This window comes from Curcuma longa, chromosome 16 (genome assembly GCF_044706935.1).
Source record: "Curcuma longa cultivar G26 ecotype Majalengka, Jawa Barat chromosome 16, ITB_CL_G26_1.1, whole genome shotgun sequence".
Taxonomy (NCBI): domain Eukaryota; kingdom Viridiplantae; phylum Streptophyta; class Magnoliopsida; order Zingiberales; family Zingiberaceae; genus Curcuma; species Curcuma longa.
In genome coordinates, this window is record NC_133876.1 from 1,439,254 (window position 1) to 1,454,942 (window position 15,689).

At 35.8% G+C, this 15,689-nt stretch overlaps 1 protein-coding gene across 1 annotated transcript; it reads left to right on the forward strand.

The window, feature by feature from the left end:
- The first annotated feature begins 12,628 nt into the window (after positions 1-12,628).
- LOC141847721 (acid phosphatase 1-like) lies at positions 12,629-15,044 on the forward strand. Its single transcript, XM_074735789.1, has 3 exons — positions 12,629-13,090; positions 14,393-14,602; positions 14,689-15,044. Exons 1-3 carry the CDS (start codon positions 12,672-12,674, stop codon positions 14,864-14,866), a joined length of 807 nt encoding a protein of 268 aa, XP_074591890.1. The 5' UTR covers positions 12,629-12,671; the 3' UTR covers positions 14,867-15,044.
- The last annotated feature ends 645 nt before the right edge of the window (positions 15,045-15,689 follow it).

Consider the following 15,689-nt stretch of genomic DNA (forward strand, 5'->3'; position numbering starts at 1 on the left):
AAATAATTTTAATGATCCCCACTAATAATATAGTGCAATAGTAAAATAATTTTAAAAATAATAAAACATTTAGAAGTAAATTTATGAACAAATTGTACTTCCATAGCTAAATTAAAAGAACAATGATCTCTTTTAAAATTAATTTGTGTAATCGAATATCTAAATAAAAAATGATTTTAATGGATCGAAAAGTGATTCTTATCAGTACAATCCTGCAAAACCTCAACACAGCGTAAGTAAAAAACAGTCTAAAAATGGATTCGCAGATGGATTTCTAAATCCATCCATTAGTTATTTTATCCCAAGTAAACAATGTAAAGGACGAGTAATCCATTCTCTGTGATAAAATAAACACGTGAAAACTTTCGGTGTGAAAATTTTCCTCAGTTTTCAAATCCATCATCCCGAGTAAACAGGCCATAAGTCTAATAAACAAAAGAAGTAAACGAGAAGTGGAAGATCTAAAAAAAATGATAAATCTCAGTCAGTCTCATGGATTCAATCCTTTGGGGTGATCAGTCCGGTCCCACAGAAGTTTCCCATCGACCACTAGGATAAATCGGGAAGCGCATACGGCGGCCAATCCAGATGCCCAGTATCCTTTGATTGCATTTCCCATTTGGAAAAAAATTCTTACAAATACGCCGTAGCTGAGGATCGAACCGCGGATTCCTAGATCATAATTCAGATGTCCTACCATTGTACCATTGCCCCGGGGACAAGTGGAAGACCTAAAGTATTACGATGGAGGAGGAGCCTTGGGAATCATCCGTTCGAGATGAACGCATTTGATTCCATGTGGAAGTCATCATGCCAAAGGTAGGCTAGTCTTTGTAAGGCGACTCACCAAGGTGAGCTGGTGAGGGCGTCGCACTAGGGACGGTTGACACAATATTAAGTTGGGATAAACTAATTTAAAAGGGCGTGTCAAGATTTATAACGATGATTTGATTATTAATAATATTAATAATCCCAAGTAAACAGGCTAGAAAACATATGCCGGACTTGACAATATTAAATAAAATAAAAAATGACCAAAGAAATAGGAAGATAAATACTAATTCGACTTCACAAGATGAGAATCCATGGAAGAATAGATAACTCTATTCTCAGTATTATTATCAATCAAAATTCATCCTTCCCCAACTCCCTAACACAATACTATGTAAAGACTTAAATTAGAACTAAATGTAATAATAAAGTACTTTAGTCCCTAATCTTTGACTTCAACTCCCAAACCTTTGTAATTTACTAGCAGACTGTCCTTTCAACTCCCCAACCTTTGGAAATCTGCCCTGCATCATCCTCCTCAAGCAAGAAAGAACTTGACTCATAGTTCAGTTCGTTTTCTCCATGATAAGAAGTCAAATCACGAACATTAATGTTGGATGAGTATGTATATGTGATATGAGCTTGACCTTGTAGGAAATTAATTATTATTTATTTTTTTCAAAATCAAATGTGGACCGATCTTCTTTTCCTTGAGCTTATTGTATGTTCTAGCGGGAAATCTCTCTCTTTTCAAATAAACCCAAACAAGATCATTTTTATTGGAAATCTGAATTCTTCTATGGGTATTTGTAGCTTCTTCGTAGGATTGATTACTTTCTTGAAACTTCTTTTAACCTCATCTTGGACCCTTGCCATTGTTGTTGCAAAATCTTTAGTCGCCTTACTAAGTGTAGGAACATCAACAAAGTCTAGATAGTGACGAGGATTGCTCTCATACACTACTTCAAAAGGAGGTTTTCTTATAGAGTGATTCACAATATAATTATAAGCAAACTTAGCTCTAGAAAGGATGATATCCCATTGCTTGGCCTTTTTGAAGCAAAGCTTCAAAGTAAGTTGCCCATTGTGTGATTGACGATCTCTGTTTGTCCATTTGATTCTGGATAGTACATGCTACTATAAAGCAGCTTAGTTCTCAATTTCTGCAACAAACTTCTCCACAATGACTAAGGAATTTTGAGTCACAATTTGACATAATAGTCGTAGGGAGTTCATGAAGCTTGATGACTTCTTTAAAAGACAAATCAACAATATATAAAATATCCATGGTCTTTTTGCAAGGAATAAAATGCACTATTTTTAGAAGCGATCCACCACCACAAAAAGAGAATCAATACCTTGTTGTTTTCTTGACAACCCAACAATAAAATCCATGCTAATAGGCTCCCAAGGAGTAGTTGAAATAGGTAAGGGAGTATAAGCATTAGAGTTTTGACTTTATCCTTTGCAAGTTTAGCATACTCAACACTTTTTTACAAATTTTGCAATATCTCAATAAAGTTTAGGTCAAAAATATTTCTCCTTAATCAACGACCAAGTTTTACCTTGTCCAAAATGTCCACTAAGCCCTCCACCATGAAGTTCTTTAATGAAATGATCTCTGAGAGAATATTTGAGGATGCATAAATGTGCTCCCTTAAAAAGAAAGCCATTATGTAGCAAATAGTCCTCGTGCACTCTCTCCTTACACTTTTGGTAAATGATCTCGAAATCATTATCATCTTCATATATATCTCGAATGACATCAACTCCCTCCACTAGTATGTAATTGTCGAATTAATTAATGCAATAAGTGCATTGACAACTTTGTTAAGCTTTCCACTTCTGTATCTCAACATGAAAGTATATTCCTGTAGGAATGAGACCCTACCAGCATGCCTTCTATTCAAGTTGGCTTGCAAATTTATATGTTTGAAAGCTTCATGATCTAAGTTAAGAATGAATTCCCTTTGAATGAGATAAGGTCGTCAATGTCGAAGTGCTCAAACAATTCCATAGAGTTCCACATCATAAGTAGAATATTTCTTCTTTGTCTCATTTAGTTTTTCACTAAAGAATGCTACTGGATGTCCCTCTTGACTAAGTACTACTCTGATTCCCACATGGGAAGCATCACAATCAACTTCAAAGATTTTTTTTTGAAATTTTGGGAGTAGGACAGGGGCACTAGAGAGCTTTTCTTTGATGACATTGGAGCTCTTTTCTACTTCTACAGTCCGCAAGAACTCTGTCTCTTCTTTAAATAATCTATTAATGGTGTTGCAACGGCACTGAAATTTCTTATGAACTGATGATAGAAATCAATGGAAACTATGTAGTTCATGCATATTCTTAAGAACAGGTCACTCTTGGACAACTTTAATCTTTTCATCATTCACCATAACACTTGAAGGAGTCAGGACACAACCTAGAAAAACTAGGTGGCTAGCCACAAAATTATACTTTTTAAGGAATACATAGAGTTCTGCCTTCCTTAAAGTCATCAAAATAGTTCTTAGATGCTCCATATGATGACACATATTTTGGCTATAAACAAGAATATCATCAAAGTAAATAACAATAAAATTTCCAATAAAAGGGTGAATAACCTGAGTCATTACCCTCATGAAGGTGTTTGGAGCATTAGAAAGCCTAAAAGGCATGATGAATCATTCATACAAGTCATCCCTAGTTTTGAATGTTGTCTTCCATTCATCCCCTAGCTTGATTCAAATTTGATGGTAGCTACGTTGCAAATCAAGTTCGGAGAACAATTATGCGCCAGCTAACATATCAAACATATCATCAATTCATGGTATAGAGAATCTATATTTGATAGTGATACGATTGAATGCTTGACTATCAATACACATGCACCACGAACTATCATTCTGTTAATGTTAGACCTAGAGCCAATTATGAGATGATTGACAAAGAAACTTTTATATCATATTTTATTAACAAAAGATAAAGTTTATGGTTATTATATTTACTTCGGATATATGCTAGATGAATAAGTATAATAATGTTCTATGACAGTAGGTTGTAGTCTACAACGTATCAATTGGTTGAATTAATAGTGGAAGGCTATAAACTTATATATAGAAAACTACTCTTAACTATTCCTAGTTAAGCTTTAATATATAAGGGCAATATTAATGTGTTGAAACTAGCATGTAGGTCAACTGATGACTTAATATCACAAGTCATGTATATAAGATATCAAGTTGACACATGAGTATATATTAAAGAATATGTACTGAATTGATTCGCCATGAGAATATTTCATAGATTGTTATATGAGTGTCATAAACATTCCTATAGTGATTATTACTATAAATAATCCTTAGACTTGAAGTTACTATGGTTTCCTATATAAGGAGTTGTGTACTTTAGTATCGACAAACGACACTTATAATAAGGTGAACTATACAATCGATCACTGGATATGTAATAAATTATGTGAAGGGATATGAGTGATGTAGATGAGATTTAACCATTCCATATGATTGAAGTGATATTTATGGGTCCCTTGATTAAATAGGACTACTAAAATGCATGATCATGCACAAATAAGTCAATATGAGATATTGAACTTATTTGATTAAGTGAGAGTCTACTTAGAGATCAAGAAACACAAATATTGATAAGGAGATGCCACAATCTATGCCTCATGAATCAATCTAGATATCGAAGATATAAGGATCAAGTTATACAAGATAATAGACACAGAAAGGTTAGGTCGAATCTCGATATTATTATCACTTGGGTAGCGATGATGCATTGTTAGATATCACTCATTGCTTATGTATCTAAAATATTATTTTAAATATATTACCAACGTTATGAAAACCTATTGAGTCACACATAATTAGAAACATGTTGATTTGAAGATGGGTATATTTTAGTTTGACTAAAATATGATGGACCCTAAGATTATAAGGTTAAGTCTAATCCAAGTTAGACCAAATGAATCCAACTATTAGATTGAGTTTAATCTGAATTAGACTCATTGGATTATACTCAACCACTAAAGAGAATTAATGTCCATTAATAGAGATTAATGAAGTATTGATGAAAAGGAGAGCAAAAGGCAAAAACCTTTTGTATTCATTGGATGACTCTTTGTATTCATTGGTATTCATTGCATGATCCTTTGTATTCATTAGATTGTTTGATTGCAAGGGTGCAAACATAGTCCCATATCTAAAACACATGAAAAAGATATGGATTTAAAAGGATGGAAGATATCTCCCTTGGAATGAGGCCTTTTGGGGAGAGTTCAAGAACAAAGCCACGAGGGCTTAGGCTCAAAGTGAACAATATCATGTCATTGTGGAGATATTTTGATTCCATCGGTACTAACAAGTGGTATCAGAGCGATGTCGCTCTTCACCGGATTAACCGCTGGAAGAGCCATGATCCAGATCGAATCATGTGGGTTGAACCTTAAACAAAGAAAGTGAGTGCTCCCATATCTGAATCAAGAGTACTAGACACCAGGCAAAAAGTCTTAGTTGCGGCTAGGCAGGAAGTCCTAGTAGGTCAGGTGGACCGAGGGACAAGAAGTCCTAGTAGGTCGGATGGATTGAGGAGCAAAAAGTCCTAGTGGGTCGAGGATTCAGACATCAAACGGAGAACACATGGAAAAGATCATGAGTTTAAAAGGATGGAAGATATCTCTATTGGAATGAGACCTTTTGGGAAGAGCCCAAGAACAAAGTTATGAGGACTTAGGCCCAAATTAAAGTGGACAATAGTATGTCATTATGGAGATATTTTGATTCCATCGATATTAACATAGATGACCTTTTGTATTCATTGGATGAAGTACAAAAGATCAATTTTATGCATTTGGTGGATGATCACTTCTACTCTCATCTTCTTCTACTCTTGGCAAAACCATCCAAGTTAATAACACAATGAAGGTGGTTCTTTTCCGAATGCTAAGTTCGTGTGACAAATGAAGGACGTGTTAGTGTGGATAACAAAGAGGCATGACCATTTTGATCATGCTGAGATCTACCGAATCAAGTTATTGTCGGGATTATTCTGTTCATGCAACAAAGGTAACAACTCGATCAAATATGTATACTACATTCGCATAGATCTCTGGAGGGATCAATTTTATTCTACTGTGTTTATTTATTATTTTTTGTAAAGATCCCTACAGTGGTATCAGAGCCACTTGCGAAAGCGTATACATCATTTTAGTTATGTTTCATATTTGATATAGATGACGAGCATGTGCTTATTATGATTTGCATGATTGTATGAGTAGTTTTGTCGAGCAAATAATTTGTGTTGATTAAACTAAAGGATTGTAGTATCTTAATACATAATATGAACACATACTATAATCCGATTTCATTCAACAAATCTTTCATGACTTTATTAGTGGGATTGCCGTAAGATTGCGGCTCATAAATCGTTGTTTAGAATTATAATAAAAGCATGTCATAGTATATGGTTAAGATTTATTACGAATGATGTATGCCATGATGCATGGTTATAGTCCCTTTTACCCAATGTGATTGAATTATGTGTATGTGTGCATGTTGTAATTCATAATACGACCTACATGTCGTGCCTTTTACCTTTATACTTTCAGTTGTAAAATTAGACTTCTTTCGAATGTAACTCGATGTTTCTTTAAATTTGTAATGTATAATTAATTAAGAATAATACTAGTTTATTGGACGACAATGGAAAAGGAGTAGGCCAACAACACACGACAACCAAGGAAGCACATGAAGAAGATGCAATTCCCTAGGTTAACCTTTTGATCTTCTCATTGGCTTGAGAAGATTATAGTAAACAGGTCATAATCATATCACATTTTTAATTATGCATATATGTTGATGTGCGCTATGTTTGCATGTGATGCATGTTTAATTAGTAGTATTATAATAATTAGATCATTTTTATATGTCTATTAAAGTTTAGTACTCTCTTTTACCTTGATTAATTGTAGACATGTTTATTATAGCAAAGTGACTCAATTTATCTTGGTAGAGTGCGATAAAACAATTGTGATATTCAAATATTGAATTTTGGATGAGACTTAACTAAGTTATCTCAATTGGATTGAAAACTTAGAGGCATATCGCTTGTGTTGAGCAAATGAACAAATAGTCTTGTTCACATAACTATATAAGAGTTATATACGATGTAATTGGTACACATTATCCACCTAAATTATACGAATGGAGAGTGAGAATACCAGAAATGACGATGGCCTTCGCTCATTGGAGAGATCCGACGCTGGGAGTGGAGAGGCGACGATGGCGATGGTGCGACAGCGGTTTGCGGGGATCCGGAGAGGAGAGGCTGTGCGAAATGGGAGAGAAAGAAAAGAAGGATTGGGGAATTTAGAGTTATGCTCTAAATTTGACGATGACAATAAATTCGTTACCAAATTGACGACGAATCAAGTTTTGTCACCAATTTGATCGCCAAATTACTGACAAATTATTTTTTATCGCTAAATTATGTATTGAGAAAAATTTTATTCGTTGTAAATTAGTGATGAAATATATTTTCGTAATGATGAATATTTAATATGTTGTTAACTTGTAAGAAAGTTATTTTAGTCGTAAATATTATTATTATTATTATTATTTTTTACAGTGGTCGTTCAATTCTCATTATTTTTGTCTGTTTCTGTTTCTCGTAAATTTATTATTATTTTTGCAGTGGCCGTTCAATTCTCTCTTTTTTTTTGTCTGTTTGTGTTTCGCTCAACTAGTTCTTTTGGTCACGCTGTTCTTGTCGATGCTGAATTGAGTATTCTATCTACGAAGATAAACTTTTAATTTATTTTACACATGGGTCGATCGAGGCCGTCGAATACAAATTTTCCACTAAATTTGTCGACTCATGCTATAACAGAGGATCGGACTGCGACTTAACGTCGTACACCTTTGTTGTCGTATTGTGTTGTATTGCGTTGGGTGTTCAATTCTCACTTTATTAATTCTACTAGTACGGCGAACCTTAAAATTTTCATTTCGATAAAATTTGTTGAAATCTACTTTTTTGTATTAATTGATAATTATTATTTTCAAGAGTTGTTACATATTTAATTCTAGATTTGTTAATAGTGGAGGAGTTCGAGTGACATAAAATATGGGATTTTTCCCTTCACGTTGGAGTTTTTGTTTACATCAAATTTAGTATTTTAGTTTTTTATTGATCGCATTAATTATTTTTGCTTATATTTTTTAATTTTATATTGGTTGGTTGGTATGACAATTTAAATTACGTAAAGTGAGGGAAAGAATTTAATTATTATATTAAATTATTTTTGGACAAGACACATAGGGTCGGACCTCAGGGGAAGCTAATTTCCGTTAATAAATTTTCTCTCACCCCAACCAAATAGAGCCAGGTCGGACTTTAGGAGAGGTTAATTTCCATTAATGAACATTTTCTCACCCCAACCAAATAGAGCATAAGAGGCCTAAGTACGTCCCTGGGGCATGATGCCGCGGTAGGACATCCAAATTATCACACAGGCATCCGTAGTTCGATCCCCAGCTATAGTGTATTTGTAGAAATTTTTCTCCAAATGAGGAGCGCAACATAATCAAAGGATGCTGAGCGTCTGGGCTGGCCGTTGCGTGTACTTTCTGATTTACCTTGGTGGTCAATGAGAAACTTCTATAGAACCGGACCGATCACTCTCAGGGATAGTCAATGAATCTAACTGAGATTTATCATAAGAGGCCTGAGTACTATTGGGTTAAAGAATTTTTTAATCTTACTTAGGTGAAATTAAGACTGTTCTATATTGTTTATTAACTTAGTTGAGAATGCCAGAGAGATTTTATAAAATTGGGTCCTCAAATTTTTAAAAAAATTATATAAAAATTAATTATAAATTTTGATTATATTTTATCAATAGGATGTATTTCAATTTCTTTAATTGCTCTTTTTTATAAAGTATTTTTATATTAACTGTTTATCAAAAATTTAATAATTTATGTATTTTAATATATTTTTAATATTTTATTAGATATATTGAATATTTATCTAATGAAAAAAAGAAAATAAAAAAGAAATATTAATTTAAAGCTCATGTAAATTATATTATTTGAGGGGTCTAATTTTTCAAATTCACCTTTACTTAAAAAATATCAAACAAGGTAGCTCGAGGAGCTTGTCAAGCATCCATCAGTGGGACATCTAACAACCGACAAGATCTTGCAAATAAAATCTAGGCAACAAATCGAGAAAAAGTAGAATTTTTACTTTCTTATATCATGCCAAAAAATATATATATAAAAATATTACTTTATGCTTTATAAAAGGTTACTTTTTAAAAAAATATTTATAAAAATTTGTGTAAAAACTCTAAATCAATTTTTTTTCATTTGTTTAAAATGTAAATTTGTGCTATTTTAGTTTGAAATTTGAATTCATTTGTTGGATCTAATCCAATTATATTATAACGATATACATATTATTGCATAATATGTGATGTGGCGGAATCCTATCGTCTCCACGTGGCCTGTTGGATCAATAATTATGTTGATCTATCTATCAAAGTTAAGGTGTGTCAAATATAACCCAAAGAGAATTAAGCCTAGCCCGGATGAGATTCCGATTTGATCAAACCGACATCCGACTGTCTCAACTGCAGATTTCGGTATCATTTCTATCTCAGTCTTAGCAATTGACATCTCCACTATCTCGGCCTTAGATCTCGATAGCATCTCTTTCTCATGAGTCTTAGCCACCAACATCTCTACTTTCTCGGGCTAAGATCTCGACACAATTTCTGTCTCTATCTCAGTCACAGTCACCAGCATCTCTACTGTCTCAGTCTCAAATTTTGGCACCATCTCCATCTCAGTTTTAGCCAACATCACCCCCACTGTCTCAACCTCAGTCACCAGTCTCGACCCTGATCATCTACAACCTACCTTGGCCTCGTTTGCTCGTGGAAGGTCTCGGTCTTAGCCACTGATATCCTCACTACCTCGGCTTTAGTTGTCAACATTGTCTACCCTCAGAGCCACTCAACATCGACCTCATTTCCTCTTCTATCTTGGATTGGACATACACTCTATAGAACCCACTGAGAACACGTGCGGATAATGATTACGAATATTCTTGAACACATGACATTGTATGAATGGTGGAGCAGTTAGGTGGTCGTAAGATTCAATCCCTTGGATATCGCCCATCAGACACATGGCGTTCATCTAATGGACTAGCCATCAACGACTGTCGAATATCTGGTCCCCTACTAGCTTACACGAAGATAATAAAGAGGAAGGTGGAGTCCAATGTGGAGATTCTCTTCTGACAACTATATAAATTCTAAAGAAGATACATGCAGGGGGCCTATTTCTATGCTCACACACACTCTTTTTCGGATCCATCAAGCTCTCGCTTGTTTCTTTTTTCCTTCTCTACTTTTTGATATCTCAAGTAACTCTAATTTGAACATTGAAGTGGCTTATCGGAACTCTCTGACACTAATCTAACTCTCTGTTTAAGTATGTTGTAGGTCCTTCTCATCCTCTTTATCGACAATCTCCGAAGAGCGCGCATGCTTGATCGTTCGTTGATTGGTGGCTTAACCATTTATGGTATTTGGTCGGAATAAATTGATACCGTTTGTGAAAAATTTGAGCTAAGACACTGCGATGGTTAACACTAGAAGGACTACTAACAATCACGACTCGATGGAGAAAAAAAGTCCTAGCGAAGTAATAGTTACGACACAGGAAAATCTCAATCAAATGGTTACGTTTTCAAGGCAGTATAAGAAGCATTGCGACAATTACCTTGATAATTTATGTATGTTTTAGTTTGCTCAAGTAGCTTTGAGATATCATTGATGGTGATTTTTAGAGCATGGGATGATTGATCCTTTTTCTTCAAGTGTTCAGGCCTTAGGTGTAGATGAAGGCACTAACATTTTTCCTTTGTGTGATTTGGCTTCTTGTAGTATCCACATACAGCTTTGGTTTCTTGTACTTTATTGGCTTTTTTGTTCTTCTAGGTCTAAGGTGAAGTCATGACCCTTTGATTGTGAGGCTTCAAGTCTCATGCTTATTGCAACTCTTTGAATCATAGCCCTGACCTCTTGATAGCGAGGAAAGTTTCTTGTCATCAGAATCTCTTGACGTAGAGGAGCATATGATTCTTCTAACAACATAAGAAGGCCAAATATCATATCTTTCTCTCTTTGTTGTTGTAAAACTTTGAGGTCGGTTGTAATCAGTCTCAAAGTATTATATTTATTCCATAGATCTTCAGAGTCACCAAATAACTTGATATCTACAATTTGTATTTTGATCTCGAAGATTCTCCCAAATTTGATTTTTGTCCATACAGATTACTCATTTGCTCCCAGAGGGCCTTCGACGTTAGGGCACAAGTGACCATTGTTCTATCCATAGAATTTGATAGGGGAATAAATACTTCATCATCCGTCTCTTTCCAAAAGCTTCGAAAGAAAGGTTCAACTCGGTAAGAGGATCCTTTGTAATATACTTCAAGAGCTTCCTTGAGTTTAAGGAACTTTTAATATGAGTGACCTAAGAGAAATAAACTTGCTTGCAAATCTCCCATGTTGGCAGAACATATAAAAGTTCATTAAGGTTGTGTGAACTAGTATACAGAATAAGCTCGAAAGTTCCTGTAGGAGATAACCTTATCTTGCTCAGCTGATACCATGTAGAAAGATTCACAGAAATTCAGATTCACAAACACACAAAATAAAACACTCCTTAAAGAACTCACTCTTGTATTCACAAAATATATCACAAGGAGAGTATTACAAAGAGAAATGAAACTTCTCTCCCAAGAGCCCTCTTGTTTGAGAATACGAAAAGTAGAGAAAATCTGTGCAAGTTTTCTACTGGAAATAGAAAAGAGACTTTTGTAGTCTCCTCCAAAAGGGATAAGACAACCATTTTATAAAAGATGGATGATTAATTAGCCACATTGTTAACAATCAAATGATAATTGTATATATTACAATCAAATAATGATAACTTAATTAACTAATTAATAGTTGTTTTGATTCTCAATTAACGGCTAATAAATTAGTCAAATAATAACATATTTTCTAATTGGATAAGGATTGATTTTCAGTTTGGATTATCTATTTTATTTTTAATATGGACTGTCCATCTTCAAAATTAATCCGATTGTAAGAGTTGAATATTTAGATTATATAAAAAAAAGTATAAAATAAATAAATATATATTAAAAATATTATTTTTATTTTAAATATTTTAGTAATTCTGATGCTTTATAACTAACTCAATTATGTCTCGGATGCTAGTTATTTTTAACTTTACTCAATTCAACTTAGTATGATATGATTCAAATTTTATTGTGTTACCACAAGTAGAATCCATTAGAAGTTGGACCACATGTACATGGTCCAGCCTGATTGCTATCATATCGCTACCTCAATCGTATAACCACAATCGAAGTACTCACTCATATCCTCCGGATGAACTTGCAGTCTCGCACAACCACAATCTAGCGGAGAAGACAACTTTGCCAGCAATTGATGAGCTGGATTTGCAAAGGTTTGTCGGATCCATCATTACATCTGGCTGATTTATCATGCCAAACACGTGGAAGAAATAGGCACTGAATCAAACAACCGACGCGAATCCGGACAACGGTCGTACGTGAGTGGGCGCGGGAAGGGAATTCCCAACAAGGCTCGGTACAAAAAAAAATTAAATACTAAATTATTTTTCGTAAAAACAGTAAACACATGCAGATTTACTCTGACCGTTCATTTAGCAATATTAGAGCATGTTAATTAATTATAAAATTGAGGTTTTCATGTTTCCTTTTTGGCTTTATAAGCTGAGAAAGATGTGAAGTACTCGCACCTGCCATTGATTGAAGCCTCCGACGCAATGCTGCCCTTTCGATCCCTCGCCCTCCTCCTCCTCATCTCCCTCTTCGCCTTCACCGTCACCTTCGCCTCTGCCGACGCCTACCACTCCCTCCTCCGGATGCTCCCCGGAGGCCGCACCCTCAGCCGTCCCGCAGGCGTTGGAGGAGCGGCCAATGACTACTTGTGCGGCGGCTGGAGGCTCTCTGTGGAGACTAACAACGCGGGGCCTTGGTATTCGATCCCAAGTAAGTGCATTGGGTACGTGAAGAAGTACTTCGACGGGGATCAGTACTATTCGGATTCTAAGGTTGTCGCCGCCGACTCGCTAAACTTCGCCGCTACTGTTACGATCGAGGGCGATGGGAAAGACATATGGATCTTTGACATCGACGAGACGCTTCTTTCCAATCTTCCGTATTATGCGCTCCATGGATACGGGTAATCCTTTTCCGTATTATCTTGATCTGTCGTCATTAATCAGTATATATCCATGGAAAAGAATCTGACTCGACCAAGATCTTTATAATACGTACATTCACCTGGAGGCTCTCTCGTAGTTAATGCATGCATGTCAAAAGGCTGCTCGATACTAAACTTAAACCTGAAATGCCTATGATTCATATTATTCCGACTGGATGTGGTGGAAAGTAAATCATTAGTTAAATATATGTCATCTCAATCGTCGTCGATCCCGCTGATTTAAGGACCTAAGAAAAGAAGCTGAACGAGCGGATTAGTTAGGTGCCAGAGATTTTCGACAGGTCATTCCGACGCTCAAGTCAGCAAAGAGAAACAGGGATAAAGAAGAAGAAGAATATGAAATTTTCAGAGAGAGTTCTTCATACTTGCGGGGAAACTTATATAGTCATCAATTCTACTGACATGGGAGTAAGCTATGGTGGTATCTAGGGAGACAATTTCTACAAATTGCAGATAAGTGAGTGGATAGTATAGTATCAGGGAAACTGAGTTTACAAACCTTGTAACCGCCCTATGACTTGGCCATGCGGATTGTTTTATTTTTTTTAGCTATGGGTAGAGACACAGAGGGATGTAGGGATCAGACCTGCTAACATAGTAATCATCCTTATCTTTTGGCAGAGTTCGCACACGCTTAGTTATCTTCTAATACTGAGGATGATTGAGAGAGACCGAGCCAGTGTCGAATAGAGTGGTCAGGTTGGTTGGGGCCGAGACGGTCAAGGCCGCGCATAAGATCGAGTGACCGAGTCGATCGAGACTGAGAATGAGACCGAGTAACCGAGACAGTCAAAAGTAAGGCCGAGTGGCCGAGACGGTTGAGTATATATGGTCAAGTGGCCGAGAGCGTAGCTGAGTGACCGAGGCGATTCGAGAGTGTAACGTGGTTGGATTGTCTGGGAGCATGGCGAGGTCGGACTGTCCGAGAGCATGGCAAGGTTGGACCATCCGAGTGACCGAGTCGATCGAGAGCGGACTAGCCATGAGTGAAACCTAGTGACCGAACCGATTGAGGGACCTTTGGGCCGGGCCTGAGTGAATTTGAAGCCGGGCCAAGTAAGGGAGGTCGGGCCGAATGTTATTGTGGTTGGGCCAGTCAAATATAATTTTGTTCATTGACCTCTTGACTTGCCATGTTAGATTGCTTATTGACTTTTTTTTACCACGTAAGACCAATAAGAATCCGCCATATCACACATCTTTATCATAATTAAAGCCTCTGCTGCATTTTGATTTTGATTTTTTTTTATCATTTGATAGATCTGAAACTTACAATGAGACTTCATTTAATGAATGGGTGGAACTGGGTGAGGCTCCAGCTTTACCAGCAAGTCTAAAGTTATATGGAAAGCTTCTTGAGCTTGGATTTCAGATAGTTCTACTGACTGGTCGAGATGAGAACCAAAGAAACGTGACCGTGGAGAATCTGCTTTCTGTTGGCTACAGTTCATGGGAACAGCTTATTTTAAGGTTAGAATAACATTGAACGAGATTATTTTGAAAATATAAAAATCTTTTTAATTTTATTTTATGGTGGTGAAACAATGGTACTGCAGGCAATCTGATGACCATAAAAAGAAAGCAGTTGTCTATAAGTCAGAAAGGCGAGCAGCATTGGAAGCAGAAGGATTCAGGATTCATGGGAACTCAGGGGACCAATGGAGTGATCTGTTGGGGTGGTCAACGTCAACTCGCTCCTTCAAACTCCCTGACCCGATGTACTACATTGGATGATGTTCTACGAACTACAACGGCAAAGATCGATTCTTCCTAATCTGAGAATTGCTTATCAGTCTCTTAATTATATATGATCTATTTGTGTGTTTATTTGTACTCTGTATTTGTATCGTACGTATTCCACGTTGCAAGCACCCAATTATATATGCAATAAATATAAGCTTTGAGAATAATAACTATACTTTTCTTCATTCTTTATGATATATATACAAGTATAAGATGAGATCGGATTGATTTCCTAATCATAGTAAATAATTAATTAAATATTATAAATCTAATTAGTTGCCTAATCTATGAAATTTGTTGTTATCTCAAAATATTTAATTTACAAACCAATATAGGAAACTAAATAATTGTTGATATAGATAATACATTAATTCCTCTAATATGCTCCTTCAAGATAGAGCTCATGTGGAGAGTCCAATCTTGATCTTTAAGAATTGGGCTTGGTCAAGATATCAGTTAATTGATCCTTTGAGGAGACATGAGTGACACGTAAAGCTCCACTTTGTACTTGATCTCTAATAAAATGATAATCAATCGCAATATGCTTCATGCGTAAATGGAAGACAGGATTGGAATAGAAATGAATTGCACCAATATTATCACAATAGATAACTGGAGCAGTAGGAATATGAATGTCAAGTTCAATTAGAAGAGAACATAGCCAACGTAACTCAGCATTGTAGCAGCAATTGAACAATATTCAGCTTCAGTGGAGGAGCGTGCAACCGTGTGTTGTTTCTTGGAGGACCATGATATGAGATTGCTACTAAGATACACAATATAAGCACTAGTGAAGGTGTAATCATCCTTATTA